Genomic DNA, 16,831 nt, shown 5'->3' on the forward strand with positions numbered 1-16,831 from the left:
GGCATGAACGCTGCGCGGAGAAGAAGGAGGTTGAAGAGAAGTCGTATGGCTCCACGTGAGAGAGTAGAATTCGCTCTTGGTGCCCAGCCTTGGCCTACGGCAGTCATGTCAATTGATGCCCATAGGAGCAAGCGCGCGCTTTAGAGCTCAGGAGAGCCTGAGCGCTTTACAGCGGAAAGGAAAGAGACAGACGAAAGAGATAGTATATGCCGCTTCGTCGAGCTATATACAGGGATGACCAGAGCTGATTCAATAGATAAAGGGAAGAGAACTTATTAAAACTGTATCCATGTTAATTTTTAGATTTGCCTGAGAAGTATAAGTGCATTATAAGACTGTAAGTTTTAATGTTAATGCTCATTTTTCACAAGTTTAATTTTTTTATTCAATAGAAATATTTTCTCGAAATTTTTTTATAGAAAAGTGAAATTTTCAGATATAGGCCTGTTTATTTAGTAGCCTTACAGAATGTTTTCGTAAATCTAATATACCGTAAATACGTATTACTGAAGATAGTGTATTGAACATTTTGTAAATATTCACATGGAAATTGTTTGTAAGGAAATGAATTAACAAAGCAACTACTGTTTCATCGTAAGCAAAAGATATGTGCCCATGTGTTGTAAAAATGTCAGCTCTATAGCTTCAGCAGATTTCGAGAAAATAATTTAATATTCTGATGATAGGAAGTTGCTCACCAATATCACCTTAAAAGCATAATGCGATAAGAATTTTGTTATGGAATATTAGTTACACTTAAAACATATACAGCACCTAGGTAACTTTGCTTTGTACTGTAATATTGTTTTGATTAGTTTATTGATTACTTTTATAAGGCTAAAGGTACCATCAATATCAATTCCAACTTATCAATCTTTCTTTGGGATATCACTTTCTTTATGAATTATGTGTTTCATCCATTTAGTACAGTATAGTTGCACTACTATGGAATTTATGTGAATATTCCTTCTTAACTCTTTATTATGTTATTAAGATTTAAAACACAAGTGCAATATTAAGAAATTGGTGTTAGTACTTTTGTTTTACAGACAATATAGATATATCAAACAGAAAGAAGCCATATAAAAATGACATAAAATTTCAAGTTCCGTTTGAAGTTTGTGCACCACTGTTTTCTTAATCCAACAGGTTGCTTATTCATACACACAACCCTTCCTCTTTCCATACTTAGCGCTTGATGCCCGCGCAAGACGTCAAGGTCAGAAAAATGCGCTTGCTTTGACATCACTGAAATAAGGGAATGAAAATGAAGTCTAAGTTCACTGTAGTCTTCATTGATTTCTTCAAGCTCTATACATCGCCAGATTGCTTGAGCGAGATGAGAGACACCCAGCAATCGTTGACTGTTCCAATGGCACTCAAAAGTGCAGAATCGTAATCAACCGAAATAAAATCCGGCATCAATGTTTTATTACATCGAGTAAGAATTTCTTCTTTTAGTTTCTCAAACATTATCCGTAATTCGTAACGTATTACGAATCGTCCAAGTGACGAAAAATTGTGGCGAATGATCCGAATCCCATCCTTTAGACGTTAAGTGTGGACGGGTCTTAGGGCCGGTTTCACCAACAGAGATTATTTTCTTAAACTCGATTAATGCTTTTTAGTCTGAGATTTTCTGTTATTGCGTTTCACCATTGTGTTTTTCTGATATAATGCAGATTCATAAGACAAATTCGAGATGAAATATTAACTGTTCAAATCTCGCTGGTTTACAACATTAATCTAGATCAATGATGTCAAAGCAAGCGCATTTTTCTGACCTTGACGTCGTGCGCGGGCATCAAGCGCTAAGTATGGAAAGAGGAAGGGTTGTGTATATGAATAAGCAGCCTGTTGGATTAAGAAAACAGTGGTGCACAAACTTCAAACGGAACGTGAAATTTTATGTCCATATTTTTATATGGCTTCTTTCTGTTTGATATTATCTATATTGTCTGTAAAACAAAAGTACTAATACCAATTTCTTAATATTGCACATTCATAAAGAAAGTGATATCCCAAAAAAAGAGATTGAGTATGACATGATAGGTTGCAATTGGTATTGATGGTACCTTTAACCTTATAAAAGTAATCAATAAACTAATCAAAACAATATTACAGTGCAAAACAAAGTTACCTAGCTGCTGTATCTGTTTTAAGTGTAACTAATATTCCATAACAAAACTCTTATCGCATTATGCTTTTAAGGTGATATTGGTGAGCAACTTCCTATCACCAGAATATTAAATTATTTTCTCGAAATATGCTGAAGCTATACAACACATAGGCACGTATCTTTCGCTTATGATGTAACAGTAGTTGCTTTGTTAATTCATTTCCTTACTAACAATTTCCATGCGAATATTTTCAAAATTTTCAATACACTGTCTTCAGTAATACGTATTTACGGTATATTAGATTTACGAAAACATTCTGTAAGGCTACTAAATAAATAGGCCTATATCTGATAATTTCACTTTTCTATAAAATACAGCTGAGAAAATATTTCTTTTGAACAAAAAAATTAAACTTGTGAAAAATGAATATTAAAATTAAAACTTACATTCTTATAATGCACTCATACTTCTCAGACAAATCTAAAAATTACCATGGATACAGTTTTAATAAGTTCTGAATATAGCTCGACCACGCGGCATATACCACCTCTGTCATCTGTCTCTTTCCTTTCCGCTGTGAAGCGCTCAGGCTCTCCTGAGGTTAGAAACAAAAGAAGTACGAGTAATAAAGAGTCGGGCATTTATAAAAATTCTTCCCGAGTTTCATTTGTTTTCTGTTATTCTTCACATCATCTCTGGAAAATATAAATAAATTATATATGGATTAAAGTAACTGAGATTAGTTTTTGCTCGATTAAAATTGGTGAAACACACACAAAATAATCTCGATTAAAAATGAGATTAACTATTTACTGAGATTAAGTTAATCGCGACAATAGTTATTAATCTTGTTTGGTGAAACCCATGGTGGAAACATAGTAGAGGTGTGGGACAAGCTGTGCGTGTTTTCGTTCAGTCTGCGCATGACGTCACCTTTACTGCAAGCCGCACTCGAATGACACAGTCAACATAACAGATTGTTGATGGTTAGATCTGCGTCCATAGATTTAAATGAATAAATAAAACTCATGGTTTGTGTATTCAGTAAATATTGACAATATAGGCTATAATAGGGTCTATCTTGAAGTGATAACATTATAAAATAGTGAACAATAAATTAAATTCAAGAGTCAAGAAATAATATAATATGGTAGTGCAACATTAATAATTGCCTTCTGTAATATACACGTACTTTTATAATAATTATAATACATTATGCTACAAATATGCACAAAATTAGGCCCATATATCACACAAATTATATTACACATGCATTCAAGTACAATAGGAACTACCTTGAAATGATAACGTAATAAAATTATGATCTATTACATATTAAACCAAGTTTCAAGAAACAATGTGATATGGCAGTGTGTCATTAATAATATTGCCTTCTGTAATATACACGTGGTTTTATAATAATTACAATACAATGTGTAATAAATATATACATACTTAGATCTATACAGTTATTTATAACATACATTATTTTGTACATGAATTCAAATACTTTTGAATCTTCATTAACATATTTATATGAATTTCTTGGAATAATTTGTTATTATAGTAAACAAATATTTTTATATATTCAGGCTATTGGAGACATAATATAGTCTACTTCATTATTTACCTTATTATTCCACACACGACATAATATAATTTCATCATTATATATCCCACTCTGTTAAGTAAATACTTATTCTTATGCAATCTTTTTCATTTTATTTATAATATTTCTCTTTGAAATTCCAGAAATTTTTATTATTTTATTAATTTCTTTAATTCTAATAAATGTTCTTGTTCTAACCAATGTCGTAATTACTTCTGGCGGAAGAGGAGAACTGATTTCTGCTTCGTTTTTCATGGCAGAATTAACCAAATTTACAGTCTTTTTTATTATAAATTTCTCACAAGAAACATAATCTCCGTGCACATCTGAGAATATACTTCAACAAGCATGGCAACCAATTGTAGATCCTTAGAAGGGAGAATTAAGTTTCCACGGGACACTGTAGTAATCCAGTCTTTTTGATTAGCAGAAGTTGACAATTTTGTGGGAATTCCAAGATTCGGGTATTGCTCCATATGTTTTGATGCAGCATATCCTGCAATATATTTTAATCCTTCCTGGGATATCCGCTGTCTTGCAAAGATTTCATATATTTTTTTCTGGGAGGCCTATATTTTCTTCAGGATCTCGATCGTTGGTAAATTTAACCGGTTTCAGAATGCCTTTAAGAAATTCTGCCGTTGCACATAGTTCTTTCTGCAGATTATCATTGACTTCTGATTGGCTTGTACTAGGACCCACTATTAATGCCTCTTCTTCCGAAAGCAAATCGGAGGTGTTTTTGTTCTCACAAAACTGAGATAATGGATTTCGACCTAGTATGTACCACTTCAGTCTATGTTTAAAATCTAAAGCAGAGGGATGATCGTTTGCTCTACCCATGCTTCTAATTTCCGAAAAAAAGTTTTCTACCAGATCTTGGTTAAGTTTTCTTGTGATGATGTATTCAATTTTGTACTTGTATCTCATTGCTTCATACAACAATGTTAATGATTTATTATTTATTAGAATCCCCTCCTGATAAGGTAATTTCCTGTTTGCTTCTCATACTTTAACTGTGGTCATGAAGTCATTCATTTCTGAGAGTATAATATTCTGATCTTGAAGGTTTATTCCGTAACTATGCAGCCCACGGTGGGTACCGAATTTAGAAACGGTATTAAATAAATCAAACCAATTTGTTAATTTTATTGCCTTTGAAGTTTCTTTCCATTCATTTGATCTCAACAGCTCGTTTTCACCACACCATTTCAAAGCCTTTGCAACTCTGTTGGAAAATAATTGTGCTGCCAAACTAACTTTTTGTCTTTGGGTACCACGGACACTTAAGTGTAACGGAGTTAACGTGTAAGCTAATTTTGTATCAGATGAGGATGCACGTAAAAGTTCATGAATTGGTTCTGATGAAATGTTCAATCCGTTCAAGTTGAAACCAGATCTAGAAAGTGATTCCTGTGTAATTTCAATAAATGTGGAGCGTCTGAAAAAAACAAATATTTCTCGAGTTGAATCATTTGGATTAGGAAAACTGCAATTTAGTTTGGTAGAAATTTTCAAATCACGCCACAATTTTCTGTTACTTCCATCTAAATCGCAAACTGTGGCCACAACTTGAAAACCACTGCTTCTAACTGGCAAATTATGTCTGTTAGGATTTCTTTTGTCATTGTCTGATCATATTTATAGTATACGGACTGCTTCCACCTTGCAAACAAACCACGTGCAAAAACAACCTGCACTGCCTTATGAGGTCCAATTATTTGTTCTTCCCTACTGTCAAAAGAAACCTCCTCATTTAAATACATTTCATCAAATGCTAATACTGTTACACGATCTAACTCCGACATATTTGTAGCTCTCGCCTTCATTAATTTTAGGACATCATGAAGTACCCCTTCCTCAAGCGATAATTGTTTTACTGCCCATTTTCTCAGAGTTGACAAATCAGGTAACGGGTAATTTAATTTTGTTCTTAAGTATCGGTATGTTTTTAGATTTAGGTTTCGAAGTGTTATTGCAGTACCGTAATCTTCTACAGACCATTTCACCCTACGCTTTTTATTCAAAAGAGCATCAATTTGCCCAATAGTGAAAAATGGTTTCAAAATTTCAGCCACTTTAGATTTAACTTCTGTTTGTCTAATGTTTTTCAATGAAATTACATCCTCATGTAATTTTCTTTTGTCTTCTTCATGTTTCCTGTTGGCAGCTGTCAATTCCTTAATCCTCGTTTCTAGGGAGTAATTCTTCTCTTTTAATTCTTGAATTCTTTATATTAGTATTTGGCATTCCTCTGTGACAGTAGACTCAGTGGCTCCGCGATTTTCCATTGTTACATTAGTGCTGGATGCTCCTGTTGCGCTGAAGTGAAAGAAAGTTAATAGGTACAGTAGCCTACATGCAATCAGGGGCGTATTTAGGCCTCGGCAGACTAAGCAGCTGCCTAGGACGGCAGATTTGAGGGAGCGACTTTTAAGCTATTACTGTTAATTTTTTATATGTTTTTTAAATTTTATTCATAACTCTTTAAAGAGTACATGAACTTAAACGCACAATGAAAAGGAAATGAATAACATTGGCAACAATCAGTTCAAATTATGTATTGTAATTAATGTCTAGTTAGGTTTATTAAAGAAAATGTACTCAACGCAATGAGCTGCGATCGCTGTCTGCAGTAAAGATGACGTCACACGCCTCGGCCGCTATCGCAACAGCATGCGCAGTCCCACACCTTTACTATGTTTCCACCATGGGTGAAACCGGGTCTTAGCGTAGCGAAAGCGGCGGGGAATCCCGGATTGAGCCCAGCAACAGAGCACTGAAGCAGGAAAACCACACATGCGGCAGGTATAAATAATGTAAATGTCGTTCCAATCGTGCCACTCGGTGAGAGTTCAGAATGCGGGCTGCTTGCAACGCTGTGGAAACCTTCCTGGCCCTCATGACCTCCTTAATAAACACGGAGCCTCCAGCGGACATCAACTCACTTCAAGATGGAGGCGTCTTTGACTTCATCATCGTCGGTGCTGGATCAGCTGGCTGCGTCTTAGCTAACAGGCAAGTATCAGCTACTTTAAGATTATCAACAGGGTTTTGATTTATCTAGAGAAAATCAAAACTCGAGTGGAATTTAATTGACTATTACACGGTTAGAAGAAGGTATATGAAGATTAGAAGTAACTAAGTACTCCAATGCAATTAGTACATTATGCAACGAGCCTATAATGGTAGTAATTAAGACGCGAGTATGTTTATGAAACGAGCGCAAGCGAGTTTCATAATTTTCATACGGGTGTGTTGCTCCTATGGTGGGGGATGGTTGTTTGTGTGTTATGTATCATGATGTCGAATAATGTGTGGGTATTGAACTGTAATTGTGTATTAAGTACATGTTGTGGGTGTGTTATTGTATGTTTGTATATTTCGTATTGTTCTAAGATGTTTAACTGTGGACTTTTTGGTGTGATGTGTAGAATTTCCATATCTGTTTCTATATTATTGTAGTCATGATTATTGTTGATAATATGTTCTGCATAATTTGATGTGATGTAGGGTTTGGTTATAACTTTAACGTGTTCTTTATATCTTGTTTGAAAGATTCTGTCCTATGTAAAAATGTGGACAACTATTGCATTTTAGTTTGTAAACCCCAGTTGAATTATATTTATTTGAATGTTTGATGTGAGTATTTAGATATGTCTGTGTTGTGTTATTTGTTTTGTATGCTATCTTGTATTTTAGTTTTCTAAATGAAGTTGCAATTTTATGAGTATTGATATTGTGATATGTTAAAGTTATGTATTTATTCTCGCGTGCTGGTTGTGTTGGTTTGTTCTGTTTTTGTTTTGCCTTTTTTATTAGTGTGTCTATTATGTTAGGGTTGTATCCATTGTCTTGTGCTATATATTTTATTGTGTTTAATTCTTCAGTGTAATTGTCATCGTTCATTGGTATATTAATTAATCTGTGTGTCATTGTACGGAAAGCTGCATGTTACTGTTTTTACATTTATGATTTAAAACACTAACCATTCTTTCGTTCGGCGAGGGAAGGGGATGTTTATTTCCAAATCGACTGTACGGCACCAGGAAGGGTTCTTTCTCATGAGGATGAACATCATTTCAAAAAATTATCCAAAATAGTTAATTTTTCTACAGACTCGTTACTTATGAAAGAACCTGTATACAGCTTTAATGGTTTTCAAATATTCTTAAAATAAAAACACGGATATTCTGGTTGTAACTGAATTGTTTTCATACGTATCATTTGCATGCATTTCATTACAGACTGTCTGAAGTGCCGCAATGGTCCGTGTTACTTCTGGAGGCAGGCGGGGAAGAACCTTTCGAAGCGGATATTCCAATCATGGTCGGACTCGTTCAGGGAACTCGCTTAAACTGGGCGTACCACACGCAACCAGGAGTGATCTGCGGTGGTCTGGAGTGTCCTGTCGTCAGAGGCAAGGGTCTGGGAGGCTCGAGTACGATTAACGGCATGCTGTATGTCCGTGGCAACAAGCGAGACTACGACCATTGGGCTGAACTTGGTATGTCACGTGATTCACTTATTACCTTCGGAAGGAGCACTATTCTTTGGTAGCGCTCTGCACCCAAAGGGTATTCATAATCCTAACAGTCAGATATCATAGATGAATATATAGTAGGATGCGAAACTTACTGAGTTTCCCGTAACACATACTAGAGGCACTGTTGTAGAAATTGATCTTTTTTTTTAGTAGGTTATTTTACGACGCTTTATCAACAGCTCAGGTTATTTAGCGTCTGAATGAGATGAAGGTGATAATGCCGGTGAAATGAGTCCGGAGTCCAGCACCGAAAGTTACCCAGCATTTCCTCGTATAGTGTTGAGGGAAAACCCCGGAAAAAACCTCAACCAAGTAACTTGCCCCGACCGGGATTCGAACCCGGGCCACCTGGTTTCGCTGCCAGACGCGCTGACCGTTGCTCAAAAATTGATCTTGCTGCCACCTGTTGGGAAGAGGGGCGTTATTACATCTAGCAGCGCACGAAGTAACGAAAAGAGTAACTAATTACTCAATACATTTGGCAGCGCACCTAGTGACGAAAATGTTAAACTGTGCAGAAAGTATTCCCTCCCACCCTCATCGATATTCAAAACTAACCCGATTTAAAATAAGACATTTACATTTTTATTCCTAACAGCATCTTCTACTGAAAATTCTTACCGGAGCCAAAAGGAAGATAAAAGAGACGATCTATTTTACAGTAACCGATTAAAATATAACCAGACAGAGACAAAAAATAAAGCAAAAGGTTAGACAATTGGGATTGTATTCTTTGGGTATTTATTGTACAGCACAATGGAAAAGTCTGCAAGAACTACTTAGATAGTTAAATTTATTATATTACTATTACTTTACAATACATTCAACAACACTATTTTACAACGTCCATAAACATCACTGTTTATACACACACACGTAGTATCACTTTATGCTCACTTATTAACAAGTTTCTGTCTGCCATCTTGTCTCCTCGAACAATATCTCGAATGGATAAATAGAGAACTCTGGGTAATGTACCCAACACGTAGTTCTAATGTTCACCACCTACGACGTTGGGCGCTGATCATCTTATTTCAGCCCCCCGCCGCCAGATGGTGCTGACCGCTGTTTCGCATCCTATTATATATTTATGCATGAAGATATACGGCAACGGTTTAAGTAGCTTTTCAAATATTGCAATCACTTATAGAATAAATACATTTTATCTTTCCACACTAGGAGAAGTAGGGTGAAATCGGCAGTGCACACACGCTGCCCGTTGAGCGCTCGGTTTTGAGTCAGGAACAGCCATGTCAAAAGTTATCAGTACATTTGCTCGCTTTAGTCAATCGTTGCTCGTACTGTCGGACCATCGGATCTATGCCCCTGCAGCGCTGTCATCGTTCTTGGAAAAGTTAACGCCTTTACTCACTCTATTCCACCAGCTTTTGTCCCACTACGTCAAACTGCAGGCCACGAACCTTGCCGAAATAGGAGTGTTGTCAAACTTCCGTCAAACAGTGTCATATCTCTTGAATATTGTTTATTAATAATGTGAGGTTAATTATTACTCATTCATAATTTAATTTAAGTAGGGCTAATGACGCTGATTGACTTCTACGATTATTTAGACATGATTACAGTGGGTATTTGTTGGTTAAATGGAAATTACGTGAAGGAATCTACAGTATTTCGTTTTTCAAGAGAAATGTTTTCGTCATAAATACTTCGCCTTCACCTCATTATCTTATTTTGTTAGGTTCGGAACGTTATCTTGAAGTCTTAATGAAATTATAAAATTGTATGAATGAATGAAGATATAGTCATGTACCCTCTTTCTTTGTCATCCGGGCTTGGGACCGGCTATGGCGAAGTTACTATAAGCTACGGTCTTATTATTTACGTGCTATATAACATAACATGCTGATAATGTGCAGAAGTTCTAATTTATGCTTATGAAAATAATTTACATATTTACGAAAGACCAAGGCTTGTATTGTGCATGAAATTACGGAGGGCATATCCCGGACATATCTGAATCTGAGTCACTACTATTGCTGCTACTGCTGTCTTCATCCAAGTTCATAACAAATCTAGCTACTTCCTCTTCTATTCCGTAACGTTTCTCTTCCATCTTGGAAATTTATTGCTTCTCTCGCAACCTTCAATAATTTCTTCAAAGTCGGAACTTCTTTCTGCATGGTGTAAAATTCTTGTATCTTTCTTCTTAAAATACATCGCTCCATATCATCTACAAGAATTAAAGGTTTCCTTGGTTTCTTCTTCCCTGCGATTCTAACTTTTCATCTCCTGCACAGACTCCCTTTCTCCTGATTTTTTTATTAGGCGCTCTGACCTGCGTATATAAATTATAAATTACATAACATGTTGTATTATTAGTATTAGTTAAATAAGTAATTTTAATACGTAATCAATTGAAATAAAATAAGCCTAACCTGTGATCGCATCTGCCCTTTTCGTTGCCTGATTTATAGGAAACATATATTGACCTGTTTCTTTCTCTTCATCGAAAAATGCTATTACTTGCTTAATATTTTTCTCACCACTCCGTGCTACAGTATTCATGTTGAGTTGACAACACTGGACTACAAGTGCAAATAGACTGTCACGCAAGAAGGCCAAAATTGTAAATAGTGGGGGAGAGAAAGAGAGAGAGATAGGAATGCAGGGAGAGAAATGAATTACCGAGGCTGAGAAGGAATTAGGGTTCAGTTCGCATATCTTACGGGGGCACAGATCCGATGGTCCGACAAACGCACGTCGCTTCTCCTACCACGCCTATAAGAATGGCAGCAAGGATATTTTATAGTAGGGTTGAGTACAGAGGTCTTTCAGTGTTTAAACCAATATCTCGTCAATAGAACTCATTCGTCTCGTATGTGACAGAAAACTGGAACAACAATACAAGGAAAAGGCAGGGGTTTAGTCTTGCGAGTGCGCCGCCCAGGTACTTTCTTCTGCAGCGTGGAATCGTCCTGCTTCTTTATTTTTAACTGTTAAAATAATAATAAATTGTCTTACTTGTTCCTTACTCAATTTTGTATTTTATAAGTATGGATTAGTAGTAGCTAAATAGCAACGGCATTATAAGAAATAATAACAATAAATATTATAGTAACATTAACTATAATAGTCGCCCTAGGTAGTGTTGTTGGTATAGCGCTCGCCTTCTATGCTCGAGGTTGCGGGTTCGATCCCGGCCGAGGTCGATGGCATTTAATTGTGTTTAAATGCGACAGGATCATGTCAGTAGATTTACTGCCATGTAAAAGAACTCCTGCGGGACAAAATGCCGGCACACATCGGCGACGCTGATATAACCTCTGCAGTTGCGAGCGTCGTTAAATAAACCATATTTTTTTACAATAAATATGGCTGAGACATTTATTACTACACTATTTGTTAATATTTCTTATTAGGCCTATATGTATACTTTTCGTGTTTGAAATTACCTTCGAGTTTGTCCGAAACTATAATCGGCACCGCTTACGAAGGTCACTAATTGCTTTTATTGCACTCATTGCTAATGAAGCTTTATTCCACTTGGACGGAAATGTTAATCGACATATGTAATTGTTATGTTAGAGAGAATTCTAGAGTTACAGAAGAGACAGTTTCAAGATGTGGATGAGTCACATTTTGGGCACTGATTGAATGGGGGGGGGGGACTGTTTAGAATAGGAATCTTATGCTTGGATATGTTTATGACAGCAGTTTGAGACTTTAAAGTGACTCTGGATGATATTTTTGTGTATTGTACTTCAATTTGAGGAATTGACTTTACCATGGTAATGTATCATTTCCCGTACAGTCATCACAGAAAGCGGTCAAACGCGTAGCCATATTTCTGACTCACCCTGTAATCAACATTGAGTTTGAACTTTCCAAATAATTGTATGTTCACCAGAAATTCCAAAATGATGTGCAAGATTTTTACCACAAACAAAAGATATAAAAAGTTTACCTGCCTTAAAACACACTACATTCTATACTGTACCTCCTTAACTTACTGAGAATTACAGTAATCGGAATTATCAACAGTAATCTCACTAGAGGTTTTGATTTATCTAGAGAAAATCAAAACTCGAGTGGGATTTGATTGACTATTACAAGAGTAGAAGAAAGAATATAAAGATTAGAAGTAACGAAGTACTCTAATACAATAAAATATTAATTGACTTACGAAAAAACTGAACTGTCTTCAAATGTATTATTGCACCATTGTATTCCGCTAGATGGCATTAGTGTGTTATGATTAGCTGTTTTCTTGTTATCAGTTGTGCCAACTATAGAATCTTCATTGAACTCTGTGGACGGTTACTAGTCAAGAAGGCTTTGTTGATTCAGTTTCATTTTTATTAAGACAGTTGCATTCCACTTCAATTATCCGGATCCCAGTAATCAACGTCACTTGACAGATGATTTTCAATAAATCTTAGTATTAAACAATCTCTGATACGTGACTATTCATAATATCATATAGCAGAAGCTATAACATAACTTAAATATAATAAACATGTGTTTGAAAAGTTATAATTAGGAATGATGAAATAAGAAAAGTTTTAATTAAGACTGATGAAATAAAAAATAAATATGAATAATTTTAAAAGGAACAATTATTGAAAGTACAATTTTCAAATTTGAATTTTTTAGTGGTTGGTGATTAAGTTGATGTTATATTGGACGTGTGCATAAAAGAATTGGAACGCGTTGATGTACATGGTGTATTCCTCAACTTATTCAGGATTTCCGAATGGTGTTCTTCATTTATTTGTAAATAGGATTTCAGGGAAGATGCATAGCTGTGACCAGTGATCTTTATTAATTCTTGTTCTTGAATGCCCTGCAGAGGCGTATACTGGTTAAAGGGTTTGGGCTACCGCTGACCCTATTATTACACAAAATATATCTAACAATTACTTTAATTTTAATTACTATGGTAAAACTAATAATACAAAATTATTACATTATGTTATATTATAAACTTTTTCTTTTGCAATTTCCTTGGGCTACCGCCGGTAGCCCCGGTAGCCCGCAAAATGCGAGCCATATTTGAAACTGCTGTGCATCGACTAGAGTGGTTTGTAATTTTCTGTTTTTTTGACGTCCAGATCAGTGCAGTATGAAATGTTGGTAAACAAAGAAACAAATGCTAGGGTAATGATAAAAATAAACAAATGCTAGGGACGCGATAAAATTAAACAAATGCTAGGGACGCGATAAAATTGTGCGATAAGCAGCCATGATTGGTTGAAAGACGTCCTTTCGTACAGTTTTAGTTGTCGAAAGTAGTATGACGTAGTAAAAATGTAATAGTCAATGTAAAGTACAATCTCCTAACCATTCACCTAAGGATGCAACACGGAAATAAAATAAGCTACTGCAATTTGAAGTTCGAATTATTTATAACTCAATTATTTTCTTTTTGTCTAGGTAATACGGGCTGGGATTTCGAGAATGTTCTACCATATTTCAAGAAGTCTGAAAACAACTTAGATCCTGATATCAATAACAACACAGAGTACCACAACACTGGCGGCTACCAGGCTGTTCAGAGATTCCCTTATCAAGATGAAAGTGTGAAGAATTTGATTTCGGCAATCAAAGAAATAGGAATCAAGGAAGTGGACATCAACGGCAAGCAACAACTTGGATTCATGCTGGCTCAAACAACACAGAAGGGTGGCTTGCGCCAGAGCACAAACAGAGCTTTTTTGGAACCCGTGCGCAACAGAAAGAACCTCAAAGTCGTCACCGGCGTTAGAGTCACTAAAGTGCTGATCCGTCCAGGCACCAACACTGCTTACGGCGTGGAATATGTTGCAGAAGGAGATCGCCGACAGGCAAAACGTTTCTTCGCTAATCATGAAGTTATTATTAGTGCAGGTGCCGTAAATTCTCCGCAGTTGCTCATGCTGTCCGGAATAGGACCCAAAGAAGTTCTTCAACCTTTAAAAATTCCCGTTATCAAGGATTTGAAAGTTGGAGAAAACTTGCAGGATCACGCAAATACTCCAGGTGTTTTCTTCATGTATGGAAAATATGAGGAACCAGATATGGATGACATATTCTTGAATTCTTTGAAGTACGCCCAACCTAACAGGGAGGGACCATGGACCTCTACAGGAACAAACCAGATTGTAGCTTGTGTCAACTCGAAGTACGCAAACACATCAATCGATTATCCAGACCTTATGATCCACTTTTTATCCTTCAGCGCTCGGGATGGTGACGAACAAAATAAAATTGTGTTTTATTCAACAGTTCTTAGACCGAAGAGTCGTGGCAAGATCACCCTTCAGAGCGCAGATCCTTTCTCGCAACCCCTCATCTACCCGGATTACTTCACCGATCCTGATGACATTAAAAGACATCTAGACAGTTTCAATTTTGCCAAGAAACTTGCTGAAACTACTGCCTTGAAGGAAGCTGGATTCGTGTTGAATACAACCTACATGCCAACAGAGGAAGATTTCAGAACTGGAGGTAATCCTTTTTGGAGGGATCCTGAGAGTTTATTCCAATTTTCCTATTACCATCTCAGTGGAACATGCAAGATGGGTCCTGCTACAGACCACACTGCCGTTGTCGACCCCACGCTGAGGGTACATGGCATCGAAAAACTGAGGGTTGTAGATGCATCCATAATGCCATATGTTGTTAGTGCAAACACTAATGCACCTACCATCATGATTGCTGAAAAGGGAGCAGATATGATAAAGAACTATTGGAAGAGTAGAGTTAAAGGAGGCTGAATAACATAAGGTCAAGTGTAGTTATTAATTCCATTATATACAACCTTAATTTAGAGTATTTGAAATGTTAAATAAAATGCAAATAAATGAAATTTTATTGTCAATCTTCCACATTTTTTAAGATCGAATTTCGTGAAATTTCTTCTACCGTATTTCGATTAGAATAATTTTATTGTCTTTTTCTTACTAAATTTCGATTGTACAGGGACATCATTTTATTTTTACTAACATTTTTAATATTAACATGGATATACCTTTAGAGAACCGGACACACAGTTTGCTACCCCCTTCCGCGACTGTAGTTTGATGATACTGGCGTAAAACACAAACAAATCACTCTACTAGGTATAGGAGGGTAGAAAAGTAGTTCATCTATTTACGTAAACTAGGAAATATCGAGATTTTGAGATTGATAATTTTCATTAGGTTTTTGTTTAATCAAAATACAGTACTGTATTAAGAATAAGTGTTTTTACTCACGAACTGAGTTATCCATGCGAACGTATTCATTATGCAGTGTATATTATTTAAATTAAAAAATAATCATAATATGAATATTTAAACACATTTTTTAAAATGGTGGCCGTTCATTTCGATATAGGCTTCAGTTCTTTTGTGCATATTATCGCACTATAGACTATTGCATCTAATTCCAATTACCAGTTTCGACCTTCGTACTAGTAACTCATGTTGAAATAATTCTGTACCTACTCTACAAAAGAGTACCTTAAGTACTGTAAATTCAATCTTCACTTCTGCCCGATCCGAAAAGATAAAATTACTCGGACATGCTATCTACTATCCGTCCAAGTGGTTGTGTCGTAGGGTCGTAGAAAGATAGGAAATCACGTGACAGTTAATTACTTAACGAGGCCCTTTTATTTAAGTTATTTTAAACAGTTGTATAACATTACGTAAAGGTCCAATTCCTAACAGAAATTAATGTTTTCAGAAAAGAGCTAAGAAAGCCCAACTTTTACAGAGGGGCGAGCAGAAGCAGGTGGGGGAAATCGGGATGCGACGTAGACAAACGGACAGTAGGCCCTACCTGTGCGAAAAATATGATTCAATATTGAAAGCTCTTTCGTCACTGGACAGTTGGAACTTCATTAGTAGAAGGATTGAGAGTGAAGTACATTCAAAAACTCAGGTACAATAAAAATTGAAGTAAAAATAAAATGATGTCCCCGTATATCTTCTAATTAACAGATTTTGTTTCACGTGAGTACGTTGTATAACGTTATTTTCTTACAAGTCTTCTTCCGTGAAATATTAGACATATTTCTATTCACATAGATTTTGTTCTCATGTTTCATACAACATGTACAGTCTTAGAAAAAAGTTACGTCGCACAGATACTTTCCTTAATTTATATATATATATTTTTTTTATTTATTATTTTTTATATATATATATATATTTTAATGTACCGAAGTACATATGACATTTCCATGCAGATATTCTGCGTCATCATACGATGAAAGAGTAATGGAACGAGAAAAATTCTCTCCAGCGCCGGATTTGACCCCGGGTTTTCAGCACTACGTGCTGATGCTTTATCCACTATGCCACACCGGATACCACCCCGGCGTCGGACAGAATTGTCTCAGATTAAGCTCCAACTCTTGGGTTTCCTCTAGTGGCCGCCCTCTGCACTACGTCATAGATGTCTATGAACATAGGACCGAAGTCCACACATGTGCTGAGGTGCACTCGTTATGAGTGACTAGTTGGCCGGGATCCGACGGAATAAGCGCCGTCTTAAATCACGAAGTGATTTACGCATATCATATATATATATATATTTTAATGTACCGAAGTACATATGATATTTCCATGC

At 36.0% G+C, this 16,831-nt stretch overlaps 2 protein-coding genes across 2 annotated transcripts in view; one reads left to right on the forward strand and one right to left on the reverse strand.

Annotated features, from left to right (window-relative positions):
- The window catches only part of LOC138711749 (T-box transcription factor TBX10-like), a 306,742-nt gene that overhangs the window by 118,051 nt on the left and 171,860 nt on the right, over nucleotides 1-16,831 (reverse strand). The window lies entirely within an intron of this gene.
- On the forward strand, nucleotides 6,555-15,095 carry LOC138711747 (glucose dehydrogenase [FAD, quinone]-like). Its single transcript, XM_069842927.1, has 3 exons — nucleotides 6,555-6,747; nucleotides 7,977-8,236; nucleotides 13,670-15,095. Exons 1-3 carry the CDS (start codon nucleotides 6,590-6,592, stop codon nucleotides 14,989-14,991), a joined length of 1,740 nt encoding a protein of 579 aa, XP_069699028.1. The 5' UTR covers nucleotides 6,555-6,589; the 3' UTR covers nucleotides 14,992-15,095.

This window comes from Periplaneta americana, chromosome 13, assembly GCF_040183065.1.
Source record: "Periplaneta americana isolate PAMFEO1 chromosome 13, P.americana_PAMFEO1_priV1, whole genome shotgun sequence".
Lineage (NCBI taxonomy): Eukaryota > Metazoa > Arthropoda > Insecta > Blattodea > Blattidae > Periplaneta > Periplaneta americana.